We start from the raw sequence: 27,418 nt of genomic DNA on the forward strand, positions 1-27,418 counted from the left end.
GAGAACCACTTTCTTCCATGTCTCTGACCGAGTGTATGGATGTTCTGACCTAGACTTCCGTAGTCAGTAAAACACACGAGTAGTCCCAAAAACCTCTTTAATTTCAATGGCTGTGAATTCTGTTCATTCACAGATGAGTCCCAAATAGTTGTAAAGAGTCCTTCTGGATAAAGCTGATAATCACCCACCTTTATCTCCCTTGACAGGCTGCCAAAGACCTAATTGGAAAAGCCACACGGAGTCCAGAATCAAACAGAGCTTCAGACTTTAAACTGAACAGAATTAACAATGTTGCCTTTGTTGCCCACATGCCTTTATCCTCCTTTAAGTTTTATGGGAGGGGCCAATCATCTCCAAGCCCTACTCCCAAATCGTCGCTTTTGTTTTAACTGTTCTTGCCTTCTGGCAGCCCTGCACATGCGTGCACTGGGAACAGGCTCCCCCTGTTCCTCTGCCTCGCTGAGGTCTGACTCTGGAAGCTCCAGAGGCAGCACGTACCTTCCAGATAGCCCTTTCTCTGCCTCCAGCACTTCCAAGCCTTCCCCAGACTCCGAACTGGCCCATGTTCCTTCCCAACCTCCTCATGTCCGACTCTGCTGCCAGCTCTGCAGGCCCCTGGCGGACCACAACAATGGAATCTCTGAAGAAGGGATGGGAAAACACCAAAAAAGCACTGGCAGAAGTCGCTGAGGTGTATAAAAAACAAGCTGACAAACACCGATCTCTTCAACCCCTCTTCAGTGTGGGAGATCAAGTTTATCTATCAACCAAATACATAAAAGTGAAGTTACCCAGTAAAAAGCTGGAACCTAAGTTTTTAAGTCCTTTCCCAATAATGAAAGTAATTAAGCCAGTGACAGTTCAGTTTAGCCTCCTTCACATTCTAGGGCAGTGGTTCTCAACCTGTGGGTCGGGACCCCTTTGGGAGTCGAACGACCCTTTCACAGGGGTCGCCTAAGACCATCAGAAAACACATATTTTCAATGGTTTTAGGAATAATTTTATTGTTGGGGGTCACCACAACATGAGGAACTGTATTAAAGGGCTGCGGCATTAGGAAGGTTGAGAGCCACTGTTCTAGGGAATGTGCACCCTGTCTTTCATTGTAGTCTGCTAAAGCCAGCGATCGGGTCAAGATTGAGACCGCAGACCCGACCAGCTCCCAAACCTATAGTGGTGCAAGGGGAAACCCATTATAAAGTTAAAAGAATTTTAACTTTATATTTTAACTCTAGATTGTATAGAGGTCAATTGCAATATTTAGTTCATTGGAAAGGGTACCCTTTGTCTGAAGCAGCCTAGGTTAAAAGCTGGGATGTTAAAGCAGACAGACTAGTGAAGCAATTCCATGATAAATACCCCGATAAGCCAAAGGGTCCCCTGGGGGGAGGGAGGAGAGAGGTGGTTAGGGAATATTGGTTTAACCCCTATGTTCCTCTCGTTGCAGGACACGATCATCAATTGAGGGGGGACAGCCTGTCTTTTACATTGGATCTTCAGGCCTGCCACATTTAGTGTTGTGGGAAATTAGGAGGGGAGATTGTATGGAGTAGGGGAGAAATCTAGCCTTAACAACATTCCTTTCTCTGAGAATCAAGGACATCCTGCCCTGCACCTGGAGTGGTGTGACTGGGAGGCATCTCCAGTTGGGATGGTGCATTGGTTGGGCCATGTGATGGACGTGGGTGCTGGGACAAGGATTTAGACTTTCCTTTGGGTGGGGAAAACCTGGAAGCTTTCAGATTTGGGTTTTCCCAAATGTGCCAATATGACATCTCTAATAAAATGGAACTTTGAGGAACTTCTAGCCTTGGAGTCTTCTTTCGTTGGGGGTGTTACTTACTAACCCTCTGCCAGTGAAAATGGAGTTTGGGAGGACCCCCTCCCGAGCTCCGTTTTCGCTGGCAGAGGCACTGCAGACCAATCCTTTGCTGTTTCCAAGGCAGCACCAGGGGCCAGATCTAAGCACCCCGTAAGCTGGATCCGACCCCTAGGCCTTGACACCCCTGGCCTAGATGAAGGTGCGTCATGAAACAAACATACACCTGTTTGTATATGTATTACAATGGCAGACACATGTAAAAAAAGAATGGGGTTTGCATCATGATATCACAATGTGTATTTCATCATTTTATGGAATTTTGGCCCTTGGATATGAATCTTAAATTATTTTTAAATATGAATCTTAATTTATGTTTCAAATATAAAAAAATAGATATTCTATCTCTCTAATGCTGAAGTTATTATGTCTAATATGGAAATACGTTACGACATCTGAATATATATTCCAGAAGATAAGCCCACATGTCATAGCAGATTGTCTCCACCAAAAACTATTATAATTCTAAAAAGATACCATTTAATAATTTTGGGATTAAGCAAAGGAATCTTTAAAGAGTTTTTAAAGTAAAGAATAGAACAATAACAAGAGTTGGAAGGGGCCTTGAAGGTCTTCTAGTCCAACCCTCCTTAGGTGGGAAACGCTACATCACTTCAGACAAATGGTTATCCAATCTCTTCTTAAAAACTTCCAGTGTTGGAGCATTTACAACTTCTGGAGGCAAGTTGTTCCACTGATTAATTGTTCTATCACGAAATTTCTCCTTAGTTCTAAATTGCTTCTCTCCTTTATTAGTTTCCATCCATTGTTTCTTGTCCTGCCCGCAGGTGCTTTGGAGAATAGCTTGACTCCCTCTTTTTTGTGGCAGCTCCTGAGATATTGGAACACTGCTATCATGTCTCCCCTAGTTCTTCTTTTCATTAAACTAGACATACCCAGTTCCTGCAACCGTTCTTCGTGTGTTTTAGCCCCCAGTCCCCTAATCATCTTTGTTGCTCTTCTCTGCACCCTTTGTAGAGTTTCCACATCTTTTTTACATCGTGGCGACTAAAACTGAATGTAGTATTCCAAGTGTGGCCTTACCAAGGCATTATAAAGTGGTATTAACACTTCACGTGATCTTGATTCTATCCCTCTGTTTATGCAGCCCAGAATTGTGTTGGCTTTTTTGGCAGCTGCTGCACCCTACTGGCTCATATCTAAATGGTTGTCCACTAGGACTCCAAGATCCCTCTCATAGTTACTACTATTGAGCAAGCTACCACATATATGGTACCTGTGCATTTTGTTTTTCTTCCCTAGATGTAGAACCTTGCTTTTTTCACTGCTGAATTTCATTTTGTTAGATAGTGCCCAATGTTCAAGTCTGTCAAGATCCTTCTGTATCTTGAGCCTATCTTCTGGAGTGTTGGCTATTCCACCATCTGCATCTGCAAATTTGATGAGTTCCCCATCTGTCCCCTCTTCCAAATCATTGATGAAGATGTTGAAGAGTACTGGGCCTAAAACAGAGCCTTGGGGTACTCCACTGCATACTTCCCTCCATGTAGATGCAGTTCCATAGAGGACTACACATTGAGTGCGGTTGATCAGCCAGTTACAAATCTATCTAGTGGTGATGCTGTCTAACCCATATTTTTCTTCTTTATCTAGTAGTAGGTTATGGTCTACATTGTCAAATGCCTTACTGAAGTCCAAGTAAGCTTTCCTCTGGTCCACTAATTTTGTCACTTTGTCAAAGAATGCAATAAGCTTAGTCTGGCATGATCTGTTTTTGAGAAACCCATGTTGGCTTTTGGTTATTACTTTGTTTGCTTCTAGGTGTTCGCTGATTCATTGCTTGATTATCTTTTTCAAAGTCTTCCCTGGTATTGAGGTCAGGCTGACAGGTCTGTAGTTTCCTGGATCTATTTTTTTTTTCCTTTAATATTCCCCCATTATTATTGTGACATGCTTTCTACATATCTTAGTTAGCTGACTAGCAAAAGGTTCATCTATCACAAGACTTGTAATCATTCAGATACATCCAAGATATTACAGACTTTAGACAGCTTTAAATTGCTTCATATGGTGTGAGTCATTGGCAGCTATCTAAGGTTTTAGCAAAAGCCTTTCAGATGCTACCTGATGGTTTAATTTCACAGGAACTAACTGCATGATGTGAGCTCTAGATGTTGTGTTTTTTTAACTTGAACAATGGTTGTTCTTTATACTTTTATAAAACAACTTTCCACTAGAAAAAGCATGGATTTATTGTATAAGCCTTTTCCTTGCAAAAATGTGAGGGTCTTCTTTCTGATGAAATCATTCATTTTAATTTGTGTCACTGTTATTACACGTCAAGTATTGTTTTCATGCTATTTGATTCTGTGAGTAGCAGATGATGCTAAACCATTTTTTCCTTTTGGCGCAGAAAGCCTCAATAGTAGCTGATTCCTTGAAGCCAGTCACCAAAATCTGGAAACAATTGATTCTTTTTCTATTTTCTGTTTGATATTCTTAAATTAAAGAGGCATTGCTTTTGAACATTGCCTGAGAACAAAGACAAGTCAAGAGATTGCCTTGCTGTGCCTGTCTCCATTGTTTTAAATTCTATGTTGTCTCCCTGTAGTAAGTACTGCTATCTGTAATTTAATAATTGCTGAAAAAAAGCATTGTGTATGTGGAGGGAATTTTATTATTAGAAGAAAATACTAAACGGTATATAAAACAGCCATAGATGAACACAACAAATTCAAATTTAATTCAGACATGAAAAAATATGCTAATAAATATAATATTAATACTTCATACTTTCCTTGTGGTTTAAACTTCTGCAGTATTTTTTGGAAAATCTGATTTCTAACCTGTGATAAATCTATTTTACAGTTTATAGTTCTAGCACATCAACTATAGAATAATTTTCACATATTCTCTGTAATTGGTTTGTTTTAAGCTGAAGGATTTCATGAATTGTGTGTTCTGTAAAATATGACTAGTATTCATGATGGTTAGAAAGTCAACATCTGGAGGTCTTCATGTTTCCCAACTGAGGCAGGAAGAAATTAATTTCTTCTCATATTTCAATTCTTTTTTTTTAATTTCCTTTTTGTCTTCTTTGTAGATCAATGAACTGAGCCATGTTCAAATCCCTATTATGCTGATGCCAGATGACTTCAAAGCATATTCAAAGATAAAAGTGGACAACCACCTTTTCAATAAGTAAGTTAGGCCAACTTCTGTTTTGTTTTATATTTTTCAATTGAAATAACTACATTTTTACTTAATTTTGATTCTCTGAGCTAGGTTTTTAAAAATATGTTAAGAACATCAGCAGTTCTATTGTGGAGTTGGTTTTTCATTATATTTTTTTCTACTTGGATCCCAAAAGAAATTGAAAGGTGGAAGAGGATGAATTCCAAAGGGATGAAGGAAGCAATGTGCCTGCCCTCCTTTGTAGGCCTGATGTCCTAGAACCGTGATGGCGAACCTATGGCACATGTGCCACAAGTGGCATGCAACGCCCTCTCTGTGCATCACTGGTGCGTCGCCCCAGTTCAGCTCCACCGCGCATGTGTGCATGCCTCCCACTGGCCAGTTGGTCGTTGGGTCTCTGCCGTGTATGCGCAGGGGTGCAGTACATGTGGGGGCCTGTGCGCGCATGGACGGGGATGTGGCACATGTGGGGCCCATGCATGCATGCAGGAGGGTGGGGCACATGCATGGGGGATGCGCACATATTGCATTTTGGGGATTTGCACACACACACTCTCGGTCCAGAAAAGGTTAGCCATCACTGTCCTAGAAAGTTATCACTTCTCCAAAAGGTTGCTTCCAAGCTAAATTTCCACAGAATTTCAGTTCAGGTCTAAGAGAGTCTCCATTAGTATGCAACAACTAATAGTGCTTCTGAGTATAGTTCTACAGTTTGGACTTGATGTTTACATGAGTTTAAAAGGGTGCTATTAATTCATTTTAAAATATTCTAAGAGGTAGAGGTAAACTGCTGTTAATGTTTGATAATTCTGTAGTTTGGAAAGTTCTGGCTAATGTAAAAATTGATTGTTATACCTATTGAAAATTTGCTAAGTCAAATTACTTATCTATTACTTAACAAAAAAGCTATTGAGGATTTGTTAAATCAAATACAGGTTACTTCTGGAAGTATTTAGGAAATAGAAACACTGGGATGATGTATTCCATATGCACACAACTATTAGAATCGGAACTGCACAAGTGGAATATTCTATTGAGAACAATTCAATGTTGTATATATTAATATTGGATTAGTGTTACTGTAATAAAGGCTGAAAGACTGATTAGAGCTGAATTCTGCAAGTCATATCAGAGACTTATGTCTATGGAATGGAAGAAAATATTATTCTGAAGTTAGATGCAGATTCTGCCATTTATGGAGAATTGCTTGACTAGCAGAGCAGAAATGCATAATAGGACTATGCACACTTCAAGAATAATTCCAAATAAATGTTTTGGAACATACTACAGTGTGAGCACTGAACCTCTTTGAAACAGATACTCATGTAAACTTTAAAAAAGAGATGTTTGCTTTAATAACTTGATTGCGAATCATTCTGAGTATTCTGTAATCCAGTTCTTTGTGCTCTTAAAGTTTTGAAATTTTGTGCTAATTTATGCCACTGAATATCTAGAATTCATTTTGTCTGACTATATTGACTCTTGAAAAGAAGAGATCTCCACCTGCATAGCGATTTATTCCAATTCTTCCATTAATGTCTCCATATCATCTGACACTCCTTTGTACAGATCTCTGAGAATAATTTATTTTTGCCTGACTGAAAATTGTCATCAAATTGAGCAAAATGTGACATTTGGAATTGTAGTGCAAAGGTCTTTGGGATACAACAATTTTGCAAGCTTCTAAGTTATAATAATTACAATTGTATTTGGGTGTATCCTTGATCTGAAAGATATGAAAGAATATGGCTATATGTTAATCACTATTCATCTGTGATGCCGAACCTATGGCACGCGTGCTGGAAGTGGCATGCAGAGCCATCTCTCCGGGCACGTGCCTGTTGCTCTTCCGGGTTCTGGTGCGCTGGCCAGCTGGTCTTCATGCGTGCAGGAGCACCAGAAAGCAGAAGAGCAGCCGCCAGTGCGGATGCGTGCCCCGGGAAGATGATCTTCTTGTTTCTGGTGTGCATGCGCACACAAAAGACAAGCTGGCCAGTGTGCATGCACGCTCCGGAAACCGGAAGATCATCTTCCCGGCACACGCATGTACTCGGTGCCAAAAAGGTTCACCAACACTGCTATAGGTAATCTTCAATTTACAACCATAATTGGGACTGAGGGACACAGAGTTATCAGCCCAGTAACATGTTTTCTTATAGCCCCTTCCCGTTTAACTGTATTATTAGTTTTTAGCAATTTTTATAGGGACTTTCTCTTTAATTCAAGTTATACTGTTCATATGAGATGAATGTGAAGGCAAAGGCGCAGATAAAGGACTTATTGTGGACTTGAATGATATGGGAAAAAGAAATGATATGAGAGCCCAGCTCCCTCCCTTTACAGAAATCAGCCAAACAACCACAGATAAAAGAACATTTTGCAAGAAAAGGATCTTTTAAGTAAACAAATGTTCCTTTTATTTCAAACAAATCTGATATCTTAGAATGGGATCTTCAAACAGAAATAGAAAAACAACAGCTGTTAGACAACAGCATTCCTTATCTGTTAGGGAAGAACTAAATGGGAATCTGGACTCCCTCATGGACTCTTATTGTGACTAGTCTCAGGGGAAATAAAACGAGTTTAAAAATAAAAACCAAAATAAGGCTCCCTGAGAAAATTTGGTAGAGTTCATGGCAAACCCAATACCTATTCACAACTCAAATTGTGATCATAATATTCGAGCATCTCTGAGCTATAAAACATGGAGAGGAAATACTGAAATATAATGTCGAGGCTTATATTCAAAAGCATAAAACTGGACTTTTCATGCCTATTAAGGCTGATACAATTGGTCCATCTAATGTTGTTATCCAAGGCATGTGTGCCGTTAAAGAACAACTAATTAAATGTAAAATAATCTGAGAAAATGTTATAGTACCCAAATGTTTACTGTAATATCACTGTAAAACTTGACAAAATGGAAGAGGATGGGCTTCACACAAGTTGAAGCTCCCCAGCTGCAACAGAAGAATATTTCTAGTTCAAACTGTTTATAGCGGACATGATAAATCATTCTCAGCGTTTTTTTTAATAGCTAAAATAGCAGACCTGGAATTCTAGGGAGAGCAATAGTAATTTCTCTAGGCCAACTTCTTCATAGTCAAAACAGCCAGATAGATCTGTGTGCTGTTAAATAACTCCCAAGTGTCTTAAACCTTAAGTGGATTCTTCAACGTTTCAAACAATCTACCACACCACCCCATTATTTAAGATGAAAGCACATTCAAATATTATCCATGGAGTCCTTTGTAACGAAAAGATTAATCTCTATTCAATTCTATGTCAACTATATCAAACAATCATCTCAAGTCAGTTCCCTGATGCCTCCAAGGCAGCCACTGCACCACCCTCAAATTTGATAAAGCAAGACCATAGGAGTCAGATTTACTAAATAAACACTCTCCAGATATAACTAAAGCTGGGCTTATCAATAATTTTAGCTCCTTAACCTTTGGTAGGCCTTGTTTCTCTAATTATAGCTACTGTCTCCCCTGAGTGGAGAATGGAATGGCTGGATATTATCTCCCAATCCATAGCTCCACAGATCCTTATGAACCAGTAGGGATTCTTGGGCTTACCCAGGGGCTCCATTTTAGCTGAGGAGTTCTCAAACACACCAAGACATGCAATTGGGTCAATTAGTAACAAGCAAGAGGCTAGAGGCAGACCTCTTGCTGATTCAATTGTACAGAGCAGAATATAGCAAGAACTACCAAGCCTTCATGCAGTATTGCTGAAGACCCTACAACATAAAATCTATTGGACTGTACTAATTTCATTTTCTCAGAGCAAAATTCCCTGGAATAGTTACAGAATTTGCATGAGACAAGCCAATGTTTAGAGGAAGCCTGGTTGTTTCCCACTGGTTATTCAGTTCAACACAACAATCTCAGGTCATTGGCCTGCCAAAATAAAAATCAAGCCATTTGACTGTTCTTGAGTGATGATGCAATTTCCTTGTTAACTTGGAATATTCCTGGCTGGTTTGCACCATCAAAAGACCAACCCTTCTTTGATTATCTATCACAATTTTACATTTTTCTTTAAGAATCTTGGGCTATATTAGAGGTGGAACTGGATAGCTACCGGGTCAACTCTATTTTGCCACCTCTAGTAATGCAGGAGGGAGACCCAGGGGTGTATTATGACTTTAGTCAGCACAGCTTTGCAATTTAAGTGTGTCTTACTTGAAACCATGGTACTGGTCTCTGCTTTCTCCCAATAAAGTTGAAATTTTGTTTTTTAACATTTGCATTCTTCCTTTTATAACACATTCAGACCAATGCCACCTGGTATACATAGAGAATTTTATTCTCACTTGTTTAGATAAATGGCTAGCAGTATCAATAATAATTAATGGAGTTTTAAACTCAAGGATGAGGAGAATATCTTAGAGCAGCGTTGGTGAACCACTCAGCACCGAGTGGCAAAACGGGAGCATGCGCGTGTGCCAGAAACCAGAATAGCAGCCACCCAGTGCATATGCGTGTGCCGGGAAGATGATGATCTGGTTTCTGGGCACCTGGTCTTGCGGTTTCTGGCATGCATGTGTGAGCAAAGACCAGCTGGCCAGTGCACATGCGCACATCAGAAACCGGAAGAACAGCCGCCCAGTGCACATGCGTGCACCGGGAAGATGATCTTCTGGTTTCCGGTGCAGGCATGCATATTGGCCAGCTGGTCTTCACGTGTGCATGCACACCAGAAATCGGAAGTCCAGGAAGGAAACCGTAAGAGCATCTTCCCGGGACATGCATCTGCACCGGGCGGCTGCTTTTCAGGTTTCTGGTGTTCCCTTGTGTGTGAAGACCAGCTGGCCGGTGTGTCGGAACCCAGAAGAGCAATGGGCAATGGCTCACATGCCCGTAGAGATGGCTCTGTGTGCCACTTCCTGCACACATGCCACAGGTTCACCGTCACAGCCTTAAAGCAACAATCCCAAACATTTCCGGTTTGGTTGTGCAGGGGGAGAGAGGCCCAGTAGTGGCCTGTGGCCTGGGGGTTGGGGACTCTGCCTTACAGGAACCTTTGTACAAAAGAGAATATAAGGATTCAAAATTTAATTAGGCCAGTTTAGGGGTCAGACAGACGGCCATTGCTTGGAGCTGTATATTCTTAAAGGCTCTGTAGAAGGGGATCACTTGACAGAATACCAGGTTTTGGGGGGAGCAGAAAGGATTAGTTGATTATTGAATTATGTCCAGGGGTCGGCTTCAAAAATTTTAGCAAGGGGTTCTCTGCCCGGTTCCTGGGTGGGCATGGCCATGGTGGGCATGGTCTAGTCGGCCGCCTGCACTGCGATGGGGGGACGTTTTGCCCTTCCCAGGTTCTGGAGGTTTTCGTTAAGCCTCCGGAAGGGCGAAAATGTCCTCCCCAGGTTCCGGAGGCCCTCTGGAGGCCAAAAACATGCCCATTTCTGGCTTTCCCAAACTTCCGGTAGGCCCGTTTTTTTACCTCCCCGAGCCTCCAGGCATGCCCCGCACTTACCTGCATCCAAAACAAGCCAGTGGGGACTCCTGGGAGGGGAAGGGCAGGATGGGCGGAGCCAGCCAGGAGTGGGATTTGGGGGTTCTCCGAACTGCACATGATCTTAGGTAGAGGGCAGGGGTGAAATGCAAAATTTGTTAGTATTAGTTCTGTGGGCGTGGCTTGGAGGTGGTAGTGGGCAATGTGACTGGGTGGGTGTGGCCAATTTTTTTTTTTTAACTTTTCAAAGCATTTTTTCTAATGCTTTGAAAAGCCTCTCTGCCGATCAGGGAACTCAGCTGGGATTGTCAGAGACTTTTCAAAGCATTTTTTTTTACCACTTCTTCGGCCAAGAGGTTGCAGAAAAAAATGCTTTGAAAAGCCTCTGATGATCCCAGCTGAGCTGCACGATCATCAGAGGCTTTTTTTTTTTTTTTTTACTTTTAAAAGCTTTTTTTCATCGGAAGAGATTGTAGAAAAATTGCTTTTAAAAGTAAAAAAAAAAAAGCCTCTGATGATTGTGTGGCTCAGCTCAGATCGTGGGCATGGTGGGGGGGCAGGGATTTTTGCTACTGGTTCTCCGAACCACTCGCCTCCATCGCTACCGAATCCGGCGATCCGATCCGAACTGGGAGCATTTTACCCCTGCTAGAGGGTCTCCCAAACACTCAGCAGCTCACCCCTGATTGTGTCATGTGATCTTCTAAAAGAATGGTATGAAATATTGTTAACTTTAAATTAGTTTTCAACAAACGAATCAAGCCATGCTCTGGAGACTGGTGTATGAAAAATAAACATTGATTTGATTAGAGGTACACACAGATGAATAGGGCTTTCATCATTAAATAATGCAGTTGTCAACTGAGTCCTGCCTAATTTGCCAACTTTTTTGCTACAATCATTAAGCAAATGAGTTTCTCCCATTGAATTTGTTGGAAGCCAGCTGGAAAAGTTGGAATTGGTAACCATGTGTCCCTGAGATACTGCAACCATCCTATATACATGCCAATTGGCAGCATCAGGATTCTGATTATGTGACCCAGGAATGCTGTGACAGTCACAAGTGCGAGAACTGATTGTAAATAATTCTTTCAGCACCATCATATCTTCAAATGGCCAATAAACAAATAGCTGCAAGTTAAGGACTACCTCTATGTACAATTCCTTACTGAGTATCAAATCTCTTTTTCAGAGAAAACATGCCAAGCCATTTCAAATTCAAAGAATATTGTCCAATGGTTTTTCGTAATTTGCGAGAGAGGTTTGGAATTGATGATCAGGACTTTCAGGTAAGCTGGTTATCATGTTAAATAAGTCTTGATATTTGGGAGATGTCTGATTAGGTACTCTGCTGGGAAAAAGGTAGGTGGAATGAAAGGTAAATCTCTGCAAATTTCCAGGTGTAAACTCAGCTGGTAATTGTGAGACATATAAGATTATTTAATGGGTGTTTGTTTTCTAAATTTCCTTTCTGTATTTCACTAAGCCCTTATGGTTCTAATGAGAAGTGCATATAACAAGTCATAGGTAAGTAGTGCATATAACAAATCATGGGTAAGAAGCCAGCTCTGTTGTGCAATGTGTTGGCCTCAAGCATTTGAAGGCATTGTGTCCCTCTCAATTGTGGAAGTGGTATGGTTAAAACGTAGAATTTCGAAGTAAATTTCAGAGTATTCTCAAATACGTTAGAAGTGAACTTTTGGTATGAAACTAAAATGTGATGATTTATACTTTCCCTCCCTCCCTCCCTCCCTTTTTGCATTTTAGTTGCAGAGAAGACTCTTTCTCCTTTTGTTCTGCAATTCTTAAATTACCAGTGGGATTGCCCCTTCCTCTAGTTTCATTGTTAGCTAATATCATCTGATAATTACTATGATTTTGTCATATTGTGTTTATAATTGTCTTTACAAATAAATTGGGATTTGTGACCGTATAAAAAAATATGTAGTAATGGTATCTTTTTGGAGATGTTATCTAAAGATAAATGAAAATAACCCACCTAGTTTTGCATTTCCTTTTGCAGTCCTTTTGCTTAAACTTGATTCTTAAGTATCTTCTAAATCTGATTGAGTGTCTCTGTTTGCACATACTTCAGACTTTTAAAAAAGGTTGCACTCCCTTGTACATTTAATCTATGCAACAAACATTGGTTCCTTACCTCTGGACTTTTCTTTCATCCTCAAATCTCATGGTTGGAAAAACTTTCTGGAGGAGGTAGAATAGTGAGATTTCATTTGATATACACAGTGTCGTTTGTTGTAGACAAAGGAGATTTCATTTGTAATCTGAGAGAGAAGGTAATTCATGTGAACAGAATTTACAATGTTACTTTTATATTAAATCTTTTTTTAAAATGCTTTTAAAATAATAACAGAAAAAGAAAACAGAAAACATGAAGTATTTATGCTAGGCATACATCATCAAAGAAAAATGCATATCAAATACTTCTAAAATGTGACAAAAATGCAGCAGAAAAAAAGAAACTTAAGTATGAAATATTGTTATAATTGTAAACAATTTCATTTCTATGTAGCAAATGCAATTATTATGCGAAAATATATATATTTCTAATACATTTATGTAACTATCATGCTTTTTTAACCTTATTTTGTATAAATGAGTCACATAATTCGTTATGATAATCCATACAAAGTCTATGTCTATAGGTAACCTGTAAGTAGGTGGCCAGTATAATGAGATCTTCGATCCATTGAATGAACAGGGTCATGCATTTATCTTTCCAGTGTTGCAGTATCAGTCTTTATGCCATAGTAAGGGCATTGGGAATTCATTTACATTGTCCAATTGTTAAATTCCATGTACCATGGAATTAGAGAGAATATTATCCTCTGAAAATTTTATCTTTTGTCACATAGTCACATTTGTATACAGACAGTCCTTCACTTATCACCATTAATATAACTATGGTTCAATTACAATGGCACTGAAAAAAGTGACTTAAAAACTGTCTTTGAAATTATGACCATCTCATCACCCGTCTGATCACATGATTGTGATTTGGGGGCTTGACAATTAACTTATGTTTACAACCACTTGCAGTGCCATCCAGTTACATAATTGCAATTTGCAATCTCCCATCCAGCTTCCAACAAGCAAAATTAGTGGCGGCAGCCAGATTCATTTAACAATCATATGATTTGCTTAACCACTATGATAAAAATGGTTGATGATTTCTTTAACAACCACATTGCTCAACCACCAAAATTCCACTCTCAATTGTGGTCATACGTTATGGACTATCTATAGCCTGTTTTCTCCCAAAGTGTAGTACAGTAAGTATATAGGGCATTGTAAAAGCATATGTTTTAAAGAAGCATTGCTTGTTTGTTTATATGCTGCCCATCTCATTTTTTTTTAGTGACTCTGGGCAGCTTATAATAGTATAAAAGCATAAATACAAAAATGGTAAAAATTAACAATTAAAGATTAAAAGCAAGAGCATGGACAGAGGTGGACTTTTATCTGTCACTCAGTTAGTGACAGATAAATATCAATAATTATCTCTATGAAATCGCCAATAACATACTATCTTAGGTAACTCTTTTCTATACAAACATAGTGAATTGAATTTATGATGTTTTCTTTATATCTTTACTGCTGTTCAGTTTGACCCAATATTAGTCTTTCTGATCACCAGCTGCTCCTGCCCTTTTCAAACAGAGACATCAGAACTTTTTGCTTTTGAGCTAGGTGGGTTTCCCACTCAGGTTTTCTCTATACCTATTTTTTATGATTACTCTGATTTTAAATACTTGAGTAACTGTGGCTTGGGAATACCAAACCTAATTTAATTGTCAGCTATGCTTTTAGCATAGAACAGTGCAGGGCAAATATGAGCAAAATGGCAGATTTCCCAGGTTGCTTAATAATCCATGTCAATGTACGGTAATTAAAACAACTGCTTTCCCCAGATGTCTTTGGAATATCAATACATAATTCTTGATAAGTTGTTCCAGACATTATGGATTCCTAAATTGCAGTTCAATGATAATCTGTGGCCATTGCCCTCAACCGGAAATTCATTTTGTTGAAATACTTGAAACTTTATAGTGACAAAATGCAGAATAGTGCTGCTACTGATATTTTTAACTTATGCTTCCTTTTTAATAGTTTAAATTCTGCAAATTGTCACTTTTAATTTCTATAGAAGGATATCTATTGTAAGTAAGTCATGCCTAGTTTTATTCTGTTCATTTGTAATCACAAATACTTGAAATAGCATTCTTGAGTTTTCTATCCATATATTTTCTGAAGTGTTGCAAACTGTTAATTATTCAAATGTTTACATGAACTGAAAAGGCTACGTGATTTTGATTTGAGCTGATTAATGTATTTTCAGACTACTGTGGGACCTAATCAATAGCTGTCAGAGCACTGTCATAAAACTAGGACAGTCATTAGCACAAGACTTTGACCTTTCTCAAGCAAAAGCCTTCCTGGATGTAATCAGTGTGCTTACAAATAATGTATTATTTGGAAACAAGTTGCTTTGCCTGGTAATCTGCATGTTAGTCACAGTATTTAGAGTCATTCTTCAGCCTTTTTTCATAGTATTGATAATTCTACCTTCTGGTATTTTTATTATATTTTTTTAATCTCTCAAAGTCAAGAATGCAATTCCGTTTCAAGTCCTGAACAACAAATTTGTTCATGGGAGGAAAGGGTTAAAAAGGCCACATTCTCAGCATATTTTGCAAGTCAAGTGTGCTAAACTGCTTCTCGGCATCTTATTACATCTTTGTGAAAGCAGACAATTGACTGACGTCTTTTAGCATTTTTAAATCTTCCAAAAAACAACAACAACCCAGGATCAATTCCAGTTTTATTATATTATCACTTTCCTAGCCATGCACCCCTGAATCTGGCTTCCTGCAGTTTTTCAGGAGTGCAGTGCCACTTAGTTTCTTCAACTGCCATTCCTTAGGGATGATGACAGTGATGGGAATTATCAGGAAAGAAGCAAATTGAAAAGGTTAGTATGATATAGGTAGTCCTCATTCATTTAGTGACCATTCAAAGTTACAACGGCACTGAAAAAGTGACTTACAACTGGTTTTCACACTTAAAATTGACTCAGCCTTCCGTCCTTCCGAGGTTGGTAAAATGAGGACCCAGACTGTTGTGGGCAACATGCTGACTCTATAAACTGCTTAGAGAGGGCTGTAAAGCACTATGAAACAGTATATAAATCTAAATGCTATTGCTATTGCTATTATGACTATTGCAGCATTCCCATCGTCATATGCTCAAAATTTGGGCACTTGGTAACTGGTTACCGGTACTTGGTACCGGTACCAGTTGTACTCAATTCTACCCTACCCTACCCTACCCTACCCTACCCTACCCTACCCTACTCTACTCTACTCTGTTATTGTGCAGTTGTAGTGATACATCTCAGAATTCCTTGGTTGGTCAACAGCAGTGCTGTCTGGAATCTCCTAGAGTTGTAGTGGTACTTCAGCTTGGAATTGGAGAAACCTAGATTTTTTTAAAAAATATTCCACATTCTTTCAGGCTTAGTGCCTTCATTTTATCTTTGTAGAGGATTAATCAATTTACAACTCCAGGAGATCCTGTTTGCTTTTTGGATACGCCTCTCAAAGACCATAGAAATGATTTACATGACAAAAATTACGCACATGTCCCTTAAAATATCAGATTCATATTTTGGGTTTGGAAATGTGTAGTGAAGCTCTAGTAAGGCAAGTAAGTAGTACGGAGCATTGTAAAACTAGACCTCTAGCTAGTTTTTATATATACATATACATATACATATACATATACATATACATATACATATACATACACATACACATACACATACACACACACACACACACACACACACACACACACACACACACACACATTCTGCACTGCCTATGGAACTGCTATGCCATGGCAGTTTCATTTCAAATTACCCTCTTCCCCCTTCAGATATTATTTGGCTTAATAATTTCAGTTTAAAATTTTATTCATTCCTACTTTTATATGTTTGATCTCTGTTTTAAAAAAAAAAAACTTTAGTTTTGTTGAAAGCCCTTTTAATATCAACTGTTAGCATACAAGCCAGCATATAGGTTACATACTTGCATAAAAATATTTTCATTTTCTGAAAATTAAGAATTATAATTTAATGATATTAATATAATACCAGCGAGAAGTAGAAAATATTGGAGATTAGAAGAAGCTAATTAAATTGACCTTTAAATCCTTCCTGCTCTCTTGGAGTTTAATGCTAATCCCTAAACACCTATGGTGCACATAGATTTCAAAGGAGAAAAGTTGCCATTGCTTTCGTTTATCCAATCTTTTTACTGATAATGTATTAACATAGCAATATTCTCTATTACGTAGGAAGACATTTATCCTCTATCTGTCTGAAAAACCAGAATAAGCAGGAATTATGTAAATTAATGAGGAATATATGATGTTATTTTTAAAAATGATCTTGAATATTAGCTAACTTACTATATTGCTATTTGGAGTTATTTTCTCACATTCAAATTTGGTAGACTGGAGCCATCAGGATTATTTTTCTCATAATTTTATCTGCTTTTCAGTTATCTTTTATGCTGACACTTGGCCTATCTGTTTCTCAGTATTCTTTTTCTCCTAGTCTGCAATGGTTTCTATTTGATTCAGTGTTTGCTTAGTCCATGCGTAAATCACATGCCTTCCATGGACAGTCTCTGGAATTCCCCTTTGTCAAAAAGTAGTGGTGGGGTTTTCCAGGTTTTGAGCTGGGATCCTCCCCCTCCCTAAAAATGAAAGTACCGTATTTTTCAGCGTATAAGATGCATTTTCCCCCACCCCAAAAGAGGGTGAAAATTTGGGTGCATCTTATACACAGAATGTAGCCCCGCCCATCTATCGGCCCTCACCCTTCAGCCTCCGCGCGTCCTCTCAAACTGAGCTTTTGGAGGCTGAAAATGCAGCCTCCCAAACAGAGAGCCTCTTAAACAGCCTCTCAAATGGACAGCCTCCCAAGCAGCCTCCAAAAGCTCCGTTTGCAAAGGAGCTTCTCCTTGCAAAGGCAGCCTCTCAAATGGAGCTTTCGGAGGGTGAAAAAGCAAGGCGCAGAGGCCAAAATGGCAACCTGGAACAGCTACTGCCTTGCCAGACTGGTTCCATGCTTCCCCTGCTGTACTCACTGGAGCAGCCTGTGACGATCAGCTGCATTTTTTAAGCTGCGTATCTGCCCCAATGAGACACATGCGCACTCACAACCAGCAAACCTGTTGCTAAAGTTCACCTCTGGGAACAACTGATTGAGGGTATTCCAGAAGGCGATCCACCCACCAATCAGCTGCTCGTGCTGAATCAGGCTAATGTGCTGAAGCTGACCAGGCTGCTGTTTGCTGCAAGGGCGCTAGCCATATGAATATCGATGGATGCTGGTAGGCAGAGGCAGAACTTTTTTTTCTTATTTTCCTCCCCCAAAATAAGGTGCGTCTTATACTCCAGAATGTCTTATAGTCCAAAAAATATGGTAAATTCACAGTATTTTTTTAAAAAATACAGATTCTTCCTCAACAAATGTGTGTCAGCCTTGCCCACTTCACATAATTTTGCCACTTATTACTGGCACTCTAAAGTGTCAAATGCAGTCTTGGTTAAAGGTTGCTTAACCCTCCATTCTGGAAGACTTTCACTTTCTTCCTCTCTAAACAAGAAAAGGAAAGTATTACTAAAAAAATTTCCTTTTCTTGTTCAGGCCAATTGCTCCAGCTGTTGTCTCTGTTTTCATTTGTCTTTGTTTTCCCATAGAAGTAATAGGACTTGGGATACATTGGTCTTTGGGTCTTATTATGCATCTGTCAGCAAATAATGTTTTGGTTACTGTTATTGAATGATTATTTGTAAAGGTATGGATCATTTTGTTTGATCTTAATAAGAGTATGCACTGTTATAGATTATCAATTGAAAGTAAGTATTAACAGCTAAGTTAGCTGTTTGATTTTGATAATTGTAGTAATGGGCTAATTAATAAAAATATAACTATATAAAGTGCTTGATGAAATTAAACTTAAATATGTCTTATCTAAGAATTGACAGGTAATCTCATAGAACCATGATGGTGAACCTATGGCACATGTTCCACAGGTGGCATGCAGCGTCCTCTCTGTGAGCACGTGAGCCGTCTCCCCAGTTCAGCTCCGCCGTGCATGCACACACACACCTCCCGCCAGCCAGCTGTTTGTCTGGTCACTGCTGTGCATGTGCAGGGGGTGGGGTGTGTGCAAGAGGGCCGCATGTGCATGCACAGAGTGGCATGTGCATTGGGGGGACCGCACACCCATGTGCAGGGGACAGCACACATGCACGGGGGCAATGCATACATTGCATTTTGGGCTCTGGCCATGCACACTTGCTTTCGTGCGCATACGTGCATGCGTGCTTTGGCCACTTCGTCCAGAAAAGGTTAGCCATCACTGCCATAGAAGCTGCCCTAAATACTTTAGTGTTTTTTTTTCCTGTTTTTTTAAAAAAAAACTTTAGTAAACTGCAATAATTCTGATCTGAAACTGTTCTAGATAGGCATGAGCATGCTCATTGTGCTTGTTGTTTCTTCAAGAAGCTGCATCTTTTGTCAATCTCAAGCATTAGTCACACAAGCACAAGAAAATAAGTAGTTGAGTTCAGGAGTGTTGATGCCTTGGAAGTTTAGATATTCACATAACAAGCCACTCTATTGGTTATGTCCTATAAATTGCTGAAAACAGACTGATATCTGTGCTTATAACATGATGATGAGAGTGGCAAATATTACTTCTTTGCCCTTGTTGCATGATCCTGGTACCCTTCTTAAGGTTGATCCATCCCTCTTCCATATTATTGTAAGTGGAAGCAAAGTACTGAGAGTTCTGGACAATATTTCAACAGTAATAATGTTTAAATTCAGCCAAATTTTGATGTATGTATATCGCTGTTTATGAATTATACCCCAGCCTAAACTGAATTCTTCTGCAGGAGAATTTGGTTTGTAGTTGGATTACAGAGAGATTGTCAGCTTTTTGTTAGAAGAAGGTATGCTGTAGTACCAGCTGCCTTGAAAGAGGATGTATCATACACCCCCTTCCTGAAAAGGCCTCTCTTAGAATCCAGATAGTGTCCAGATTTCTCTTTGACAGAAGGTGGTAGAAAGAAATTGTAAGCTGCAAAGGACTATAGAAGAAGCAAGTTATTTGGATGCTTTTAAATCAGGATTCAGATGTGGCATGGGATGGAATCTGTGTTGATCATTAGTGGATGAACTGAGGAGGCACATAGGTGTGGAGAGTGTGCTACTGCTGGTCTTCTTATGATCTCTCAACAGCTTTCAGTGTCTAGGGATTATAAGAATTTGAATAGATAGGACACAGATTGAAAACGGATCTCATAAGACTCAGTTGTTATTTTCTCAGAAAATATTTGTGTGTCTCTCTCTCCACCCTTGTGATAATTGGAGCTCACTCCTCCTAAAGGAGCAAATCCGCAAGTTGGGGATGCTCCTAGACTCAATGCTGCTGATCAGTTAGGTGAAAGAAGTAACTAGAACAGCTATTTCTCCACTTTGGTTGGTATGTTAGTTGCTTGCCTTTTTGAAAAAGGAAGTTCTAGCAATAGTGCTTCACATCTTTTATTACTTCCTAGTTCAGGGGTCAGCAACCTGCAGCTCTGGAGCCACATGTGGCTCTTTCACCCCTCTGCTGCGGCTCCCTGTAACTCAAAATATGTGTCATAACTGCCAATGTGCGATACCTGCCGGCATGCGACTTATTGAGCTTTTCAACCCCCAGTAGGCCAACCATGGATAAATCCAAGCAAATAAAAGTTTCAAAAGAAAACAGAACGTTTAATTCAACTACATATGCTAGTTATTGTGGCTGTTCAAGAAATAGTCAGGCACGGGAAGGGTTTTGTGGCTCCCGGTATTTTCCTTTCTGTGGAAAATGGGTCCAAATGGCTCTTTGAGTGTTTAAGGTTGCAGACCCCTGTCCTAGTTGGATTAAAAGGTAAAGGTAAAGGTTTCCCCTTGCACATATGTGCTAGTCATTCCCGACTCTAAGGGGCGGTGCTCATCTCCATTTCAAAGCTGAAGAGCCAGCGCTGTCCGAAGACATCTCCGTGGTCATGTGGCTGGCATGACTAAATGCCAAAGGTGCACAGAATGCTGTTACCTTCCCACCATAGGTGATCACTATTTTTTCTACTTGCATTTTTTACATGCTTTCGAACTGCTAGATTGGCAGAAGCTGGGACAAGTAACGGGAGCTCACCCCATTACACAGCACTAGGGATTCGAACCACTGAACTGCTGACCTTTTGATCCACAAGCTCAGCGTCTTAGCCACTGAGCCACCACGTCCCTTTTTCTAGTTGGATTAAGTCCTATCTATTCAGTCAACACAGAGCCTGATTCATATACTATAAGCATAACAATAGTTTTACTTTCATAGATCACAGCATTTTATTTTATTTATTTTTTTTAAATACTTTATTGAATTTTCCAATTTTTAAAAAGACAATGTACAATCACAATCTTGATCCGAGGTGTAATGTTTACACATTTCATAGATCAAACATTAAATGAATTCCATCCATAGCTATACAATATGCAGTTCTATACAATTCTCTACATTTCTATACAATTAAGTCCATTTCGGGTGTCTAACAAATCGTAGCCTATTATCATATTTTTATCCTATTCTTTAACCAGTTATACCAAATTCCCCATACTTCGTAGTACTTAAAGTTCTCTTCATTTTTTAGCTCGCTCGTCAATTTGGCCATCTCTGCGCACTCTAGAATTTTATTTATTAATGTTTCTTCAGAGGGGGTAGAGTTGGATTTCCAGAGTTTCGCAAAGGCTAATCTAGCCGCAGTAATAATTTGAATTGCCAGTTGGGTTTTATTGTTGTCGAGACCATCTTCAATCATACCTAAGAGGAAGGATTCCGGGGCCAGGGCTATCTCTTGTCCCATTATTTCCGAGAGCCAGAGTCGGATCTTTAACCAAAACTTTTTGGTCTCAGGGCAAGTCCACCACAGATGGTAAAAGGTGCCGACCGTCTTTCCACATTTCCAACATAAAGCAGAGGAATTTGGAAATATTTTGGCCAGCCTGTCCGGGGCTAGGTACCACCTATGCAACATTTTGTAGTGATTTTCCCTGAATGTTACCGATTTCGTTATTTTGAGATTTCTGTTCCAAGCTATCTCCCAGTCATTGAAATTAAGGCCATATCCTAAATTTTTCTCCCAAATGCTTAGCTGATTTTTAGCTATCTTCTCGGCTCTATCCTCATCTAATATAAAGTTATAGATTTTCGATAGCATTTTCTTATCTGGTCCCCAAATAATTTTGTCAAAATATCCATATTTCATTTCAATACCACATTTATCTCTATCTTCTTGAAATCTAGACTTAATCTGAAGATATTTCCACCAATCCAGAATAAACCCCTGGTCCCTCAGTACTTCCAAGGGTTTGAGCTTCCCTTCTTCATCCAAGATATCCTTATATGTGCCCATTTTATAGTTCCCTCTTCTATTTGGGGCCACTAGAGCATCCATAATCAACAACCAGCTAGGAACCTTGGTATATATCTTCTGTCTAATTTCCAGCCACGTACGAATCAATGTCTCTCTAATTTTATGTTTATAGAAATGAGTTTTCTTCCTATCCTTTTTGTCCCAGAGGTAAGCGTGCCATCCTTCAAGGAGATCGTGTCCTTCTAGTGTCAAGATTCTACCTTCTTGTAATTTGATCCACTCCTTTATCCAAATTATTTTTGCCGCCTTTTGATATAATTCCCAGTCAGGGAGCCCGAACCCTCCCAAATTTCTTTTCCCTTGAAGTGTCTTGAGAGAAATCCTCGATTTCTTACCCTCCCACAAAAAATTCCTGATATGTTTATTCAGATCCGAAAATTTTTTTTTATCTAGTGATATCGGTATATTTTGAAATAGAAATAGAAATTTCGGGAAAATATTCATTTTGATCGCCGCAATTTTACCAGTCAGGGACAATTTAAGCCTCCTCCACCTATCAAGGTCTTGATTAGTTTTCTGCAATAAAGGGATATAGTTATCATCTTTTAATGAAGAGAGTCTCGCCGTAATCCATATTCCCAGATATTTTATCTTCTTAACTACCTGGAGGCCTAATAAATCTTCTAATTCTTTCGTTTGTAGGTTTGTCATATTTTTCACAATTATTTTGGTTTTGTTCTTATTAAGTTTAAGGCCCACGACTTCTCCATAATTCTGAACTTCCTGCATTAATTTTGAGCCGGTATCTAATGGGTCTTCTATTATGAAGGCAACGTCGTCCGCAAAAGCCTGTGTTTTAAATATTTCCTTCCTAATCTTCAAGCCTTTGATATTTTCATTAGTTCTAATCCTTCTAAGTAAGACCTCTAATGCTAGAATGTAAAGTAAGGGGGATAGGGGACATCCCTGCCTGACTCCTCTTTGGATCTGAAATGTCTGGGTTCTGCCTCCGTTAACTAATATATTTGCCCTCTGATTTTGGTAAATATTCTCTATCATCCTCCTAAAGTTAGTCCCGAATCTCATTAGATCTATTTGGTTTATCATGAAGGTCCAATTCAGATTGTCAAATGCCTTTTGGGCATCTACAAACATTAAAGCCATCTGTTTTCCAGGGTGTTGTTCATAATATTCAATGGTATTTAGGACTGTTCTCAAATTGTCTCTAATCTGTCTCCCTGGGAGAAAACCATTTTGATCCTTATGTATCCATCGGTTTAAAATTTTCTTGAATCTCTCCGCTATTATAGTCATAAATAATTTGTAATCTGCGTTAAGCAGTGAGATAGGTCTATAGTTGGAGATCTGCTTCGGGTCGGCACCTTCTTTCAGAATGATCGTCAGGTACGCTTCCCTCCAGGAGTCTGGGATTGTTATGCCAGCAATAACATCATTTAGAATTTCTAACAATTCCAGTTTCAGAGCATCATCAAATTTTTGATATAATTCTCCGGGGAGACCATCAGGGCCTGGGGTTTTGTTCTTCTTTATTTTGGATAAGGCGGTTCTTAACTCCCCTATGGTGATCTTTTCATTTAACATTTCCTTTTCTTCTTCCGGAATTTGAGGAAGGTTGGCTTCCAACAAATACTGTTCTACCTTGTTTAACTCAATTCCTTCATTTTTGTAAAGACATTCATAAAATTTTCTTATGCTTTCTAATTTGTCTTCTTCCTTCGTCAACAGGATGCCCTGTGGATCTTCTAAAGCTAGTATTTGGTTTTTTTCCTTCTCTTTTTTTAATTTATATGCCAGCCATCTCCCCGACTTGTTAGCGTTCTCGAAACAATAGTGCTTAGATCTTCTTATTTTTTGAGCTACCTCCTCCTGGTCCAATAGATTCAGTCTATGTCTCATCATCAACCACTGTTGTTTCGTCGCCTCATCTCCCGGTCGTTGCTGTAATTCAGCCTCAGTTTGTAATAATTTTTGAGTAAGTTCTTCTCTACTCTTTCTTTTTTCCTTATTTTTAAAGGCAGTATATGAGATGGCTACTCCTCTGACATAGGCCTTCATAGTGTCCCACACAATTTCTTTGGCTGTCCCTCGATTTCCATTTTCTAAGAAGAAGCGTTTGATTTCTTCATTCAATTTGAGTGTGAACTCTTTTTCATTTAGGAGATTGGTCCTTAAGCTCCATCTCTGTTGTATTTTCTTCGTATCATGGGACCAACTGATTTCAAGGAGCTTATGATCTGCCCAAGTATTGATGCCCATGTTAACTTTCTTAATTTCTAATGCCAATTTTCTAGTAACCCAAACCATATCGATTCTGGACCAGGAGTTCTGTGGGATGGAGTAAAATGTATATTGTCTGTCCTGGGGGTGTAAGGTACGCCACATGTCAATTAAATTTATCTCATCCACCAAATCAAAAAAAAAACTTTGGTAAGGGAGATCTTTTATTCTTTTTGGTTATATCGCACTTATAATCAAGCTTTGGATCTACAATTCCATTAAAATCCCCTAGCATACATATTTCAAGATGTGCCCAATTTGCCAACTGTTCCTGCAGTTTCCTATAGAATTTCCCTTGTTTTTTATTCGGTGCATAAACCCCTACTAATAGCAGTCTAGAGTTACCTCTCATTATTTCAACTATGAGTATTCTCCCTTTTTCATCTTTATATTTACATTCTGCCATTATTCCTTTCTTAACATAGATAGCAACCCCACTTTTCCTTTTCTCAGCTAGTGAGGAAAATACTTTACCAAATTTACAGTAATTTAAATATTCAGCTTCATCTTTTTTTATATGGACCTCTTGGATGCAGATAATATCGGGATTTTGTTTCACCAATTTCGACAATATTATCCTTCTTTTTTTGTAATCGTTTAATCCATTCACATTTACCGATATGATCTTGGTATCGTTCATTCCTGAAATTAGTTTCTAGTCTCTTGTTCTTATTTACCTTTTAAAGTTACTGCTCTCACTGGTCTTGATTTTTTCCCTCTTTCCTCAGTATCCTCCTTTTTCTTCTCCTCTTCTATGTCTTCCCTAGTAATTTGCTCTTGGGATATCTCTTCTTCCGTATTTACTATCTCGTTATCCTCCTTACTGGTTTGTTCCTCCTCTCCTCCCCTTAGTTGTTCTAAAAAGTCTTGAGCATCACTTAGACAATCAATTCTTATTTTCCTCCCTTGCCAGGAAATTTGCAGTCCTTCTGGCAAAAGCCACCTAAAAATTATATTTCTCCTGTTTAGATGATTTGTCAAAAACCTATAGTTTCTCCTCCTTTCCCTCACTCTTCTCGGAATTTGTTTCAGAATATTAATTTCTTTTTCCCCATAGGTAATTTTTTCCTCCCGAGCTATGTTATACAGGATATCCCTAACTTTTTTTCTAGCAAAGCGCACATGGACCTCTCTGGGGAGTCTGTTTCTTCTTACGTAATTTGTCTGGACCCTGTACACCTCATCAATCTCACGAATTATTTCCTGCTTGTCTTGCTGCAGAGTTTCTGCAATCAACTCCGCTATCTTATCACCTAAATCCTCATCTTTATCTTCCAGGATGTTCTGGAAACGCAAGAAAAACGAGGCCTTATCCATCTCAAGTTGGATCAGCGCGTCTTCCGTTTCTTTGTTTTGTGCCGACAAAGTTTGGTCTACTGTGTCCAGTTTTTTCTCGTTTTTTTCAATTCTTTGTTCTGCTTTTAAAATTCTATTTTCGTTACTAGCAATAGCAGTTTGAATCTCATTCATTTTAAAATCAAGAGCATGGATGTCTGATTTTAATTCGGAGTGACTATTCAAAAGTTTTTCTTGCATCGCAAGCATTGTTTCTTGGATTGACTGAAGGGATGTTTGTACCGTTTGCAGTGTAGGAGTTATAGGGGGTTTGTCTAGTTTCTGGAGACCTTCTACTGATTTCTGGGTGGCTGGGGAAGACATCGCTAAGGTAGGTATAGATGTCGCTTTTTTAGCAGTTTTTGCAATTGTGGAGGTCAGACTTGCCATTTCTTTCAGAACCAATTTTTGGTCTCTTATTATCTCCTCTATCTTTCTCCAAATTCTCATCCAGTGGCACTTGCCACGTTTTCTCTGAGGAGCTTTCTTAGACCTTTATTTCGCTCCTTTATTGGTCCTCTCTGCACTCTCAATAAGTTCCAATTAATACTAGGTTCTAAATTTCCAAAATACTGTAGTGGGCTACTATAAAGTTTCCAGCAATTAACAATCACTAATTATATAATTATATAGTTCTCCTCCAAATAGGTAGACAAAATATCGATACAAATCAATTAATCACTTAATAAAATCTAAATTCAATCTTAGAAAAGAGTAAGTAATATATATAAATTGTTAAAGGCTAGCAATACAAGTAATTATTTTAAGTTAATAAATTCTAATTTCAGTTCCTAATGGGTAGTATTGATATAGATAAATACAGATAGATATTCTAAATTGTATAAGTTGACCACAATAAGTTAATGAACTAATAAATTCTAAGTTCAGATCTTAATAAAGGTTGGATATAAATAGATATAATAGATATAAATAAGTATAAATAGGTATAAATAAATTACAATAAATATAAATAAATATAAAATCCTATATAATAATTTAATTAGTAAGATACAAATCCAACCCTTTTTTCCCTTAACTAGTAATAATTATAGAAATCTAAATTCTCATATATAATCAACCTTTTTTTTTTGTATATATCTATAAAATGGCTTAAGAGATCTAATTAATATTAATTATAAAATTATAAAGTTAGAGAGGAAAACAGAGTTCACTTATTAATATCACAGATACTCAAGAGAAGGATAGGAAAGATATAAACATATAAATATATGGGTATAAGTATATTGTTTTATAGTGTTTATAGTATTTACGGAATTTTAGAGTACAAATAGGAGATCTTCAATTTCCCACTTTGCTGGGCTCCAACCAAACTCGATGGTAATAGTCTCTGCCAGAGCATCTTCTTGTTCAACCGCTGCTGTTCCACTCTTCCGATTCAATGGAAGCACTTCCTGTTTGCTGAAAGCCTCAAACAGCTAATCACTGTATTTCTTCTGCTTTCTTCCACTCAATCCCAATATCAAAAGCCAGCCACACCAATAGTCTTTCCTTTTTCTTTTACTCTCTCACCACACCGCACTCTCCAAAGCTCCTTACAGACGCAATCCACTCTCCCCGTTTTCTCGTCTGCTCTTCGGCTTGTCGGATCGCCGGGAGTACAAGCTGCTCCACCCTCTCCGTCTCTGCCTCTCGCCGCTCCGAGCACTCCTCTCCCGACACCACCGATCCCCTCTCTGCCGCACGATCGTAGGTATAGGGGAATAGGCTTAAATCTGTCACCGCACCTCCGATCTTCTTCTTAGCTTCCCATCTTTGTTGGCT

The 27,418-nt window shown here is 38.9% G+C and overlaps 1 protein-coding gene across 3 annotated transcripts in view; it reads left to right on the plus strand.

Annotated features, from left to right (window-relative positions):
- Nucleotides 1–27,418, plus strand: part of PIP4K2A (phosphatidylinositol-5-phosphate 4-kinase type 2 alpha) — an 82,083-nt gene that overhangs the window by 21,079 nt on the left and 33,586 nt on the right. For all 3 annotated transcript variants that reach the window (XM_034402132.3, XM_087892812.1, XM_060685019.2), the window contains exons 2-3: nucleotides 4,944–5,041; nucleotides 11,697–11,793. In XM_034402132.3, the coding sequence (XP_034258023.2) occupies nucleotides 4,944–5,041; nucleotides 11,697–11,793 (195 nt within the window). The remainder of the gene's footprint in view (nucleotides 1–4,943; nucleotides 5,042–11,696; nucleotides 11,794–27,418) is intronic.

This window comes from Pantherophis guttatus, chromosome 4 (genome assembly GCF_059756535.1).
Source record: "Pantherophis guttatus breed Tessera chromosome 4, ASM5975653v1, whole genome shotgun sequence".
Lineage (NCBI taxonomy): Eukaryota > Metazoa > Chordata > Lepidosauria > Squamata > Colubridae > Pantherophis > Pantherophis guttatus.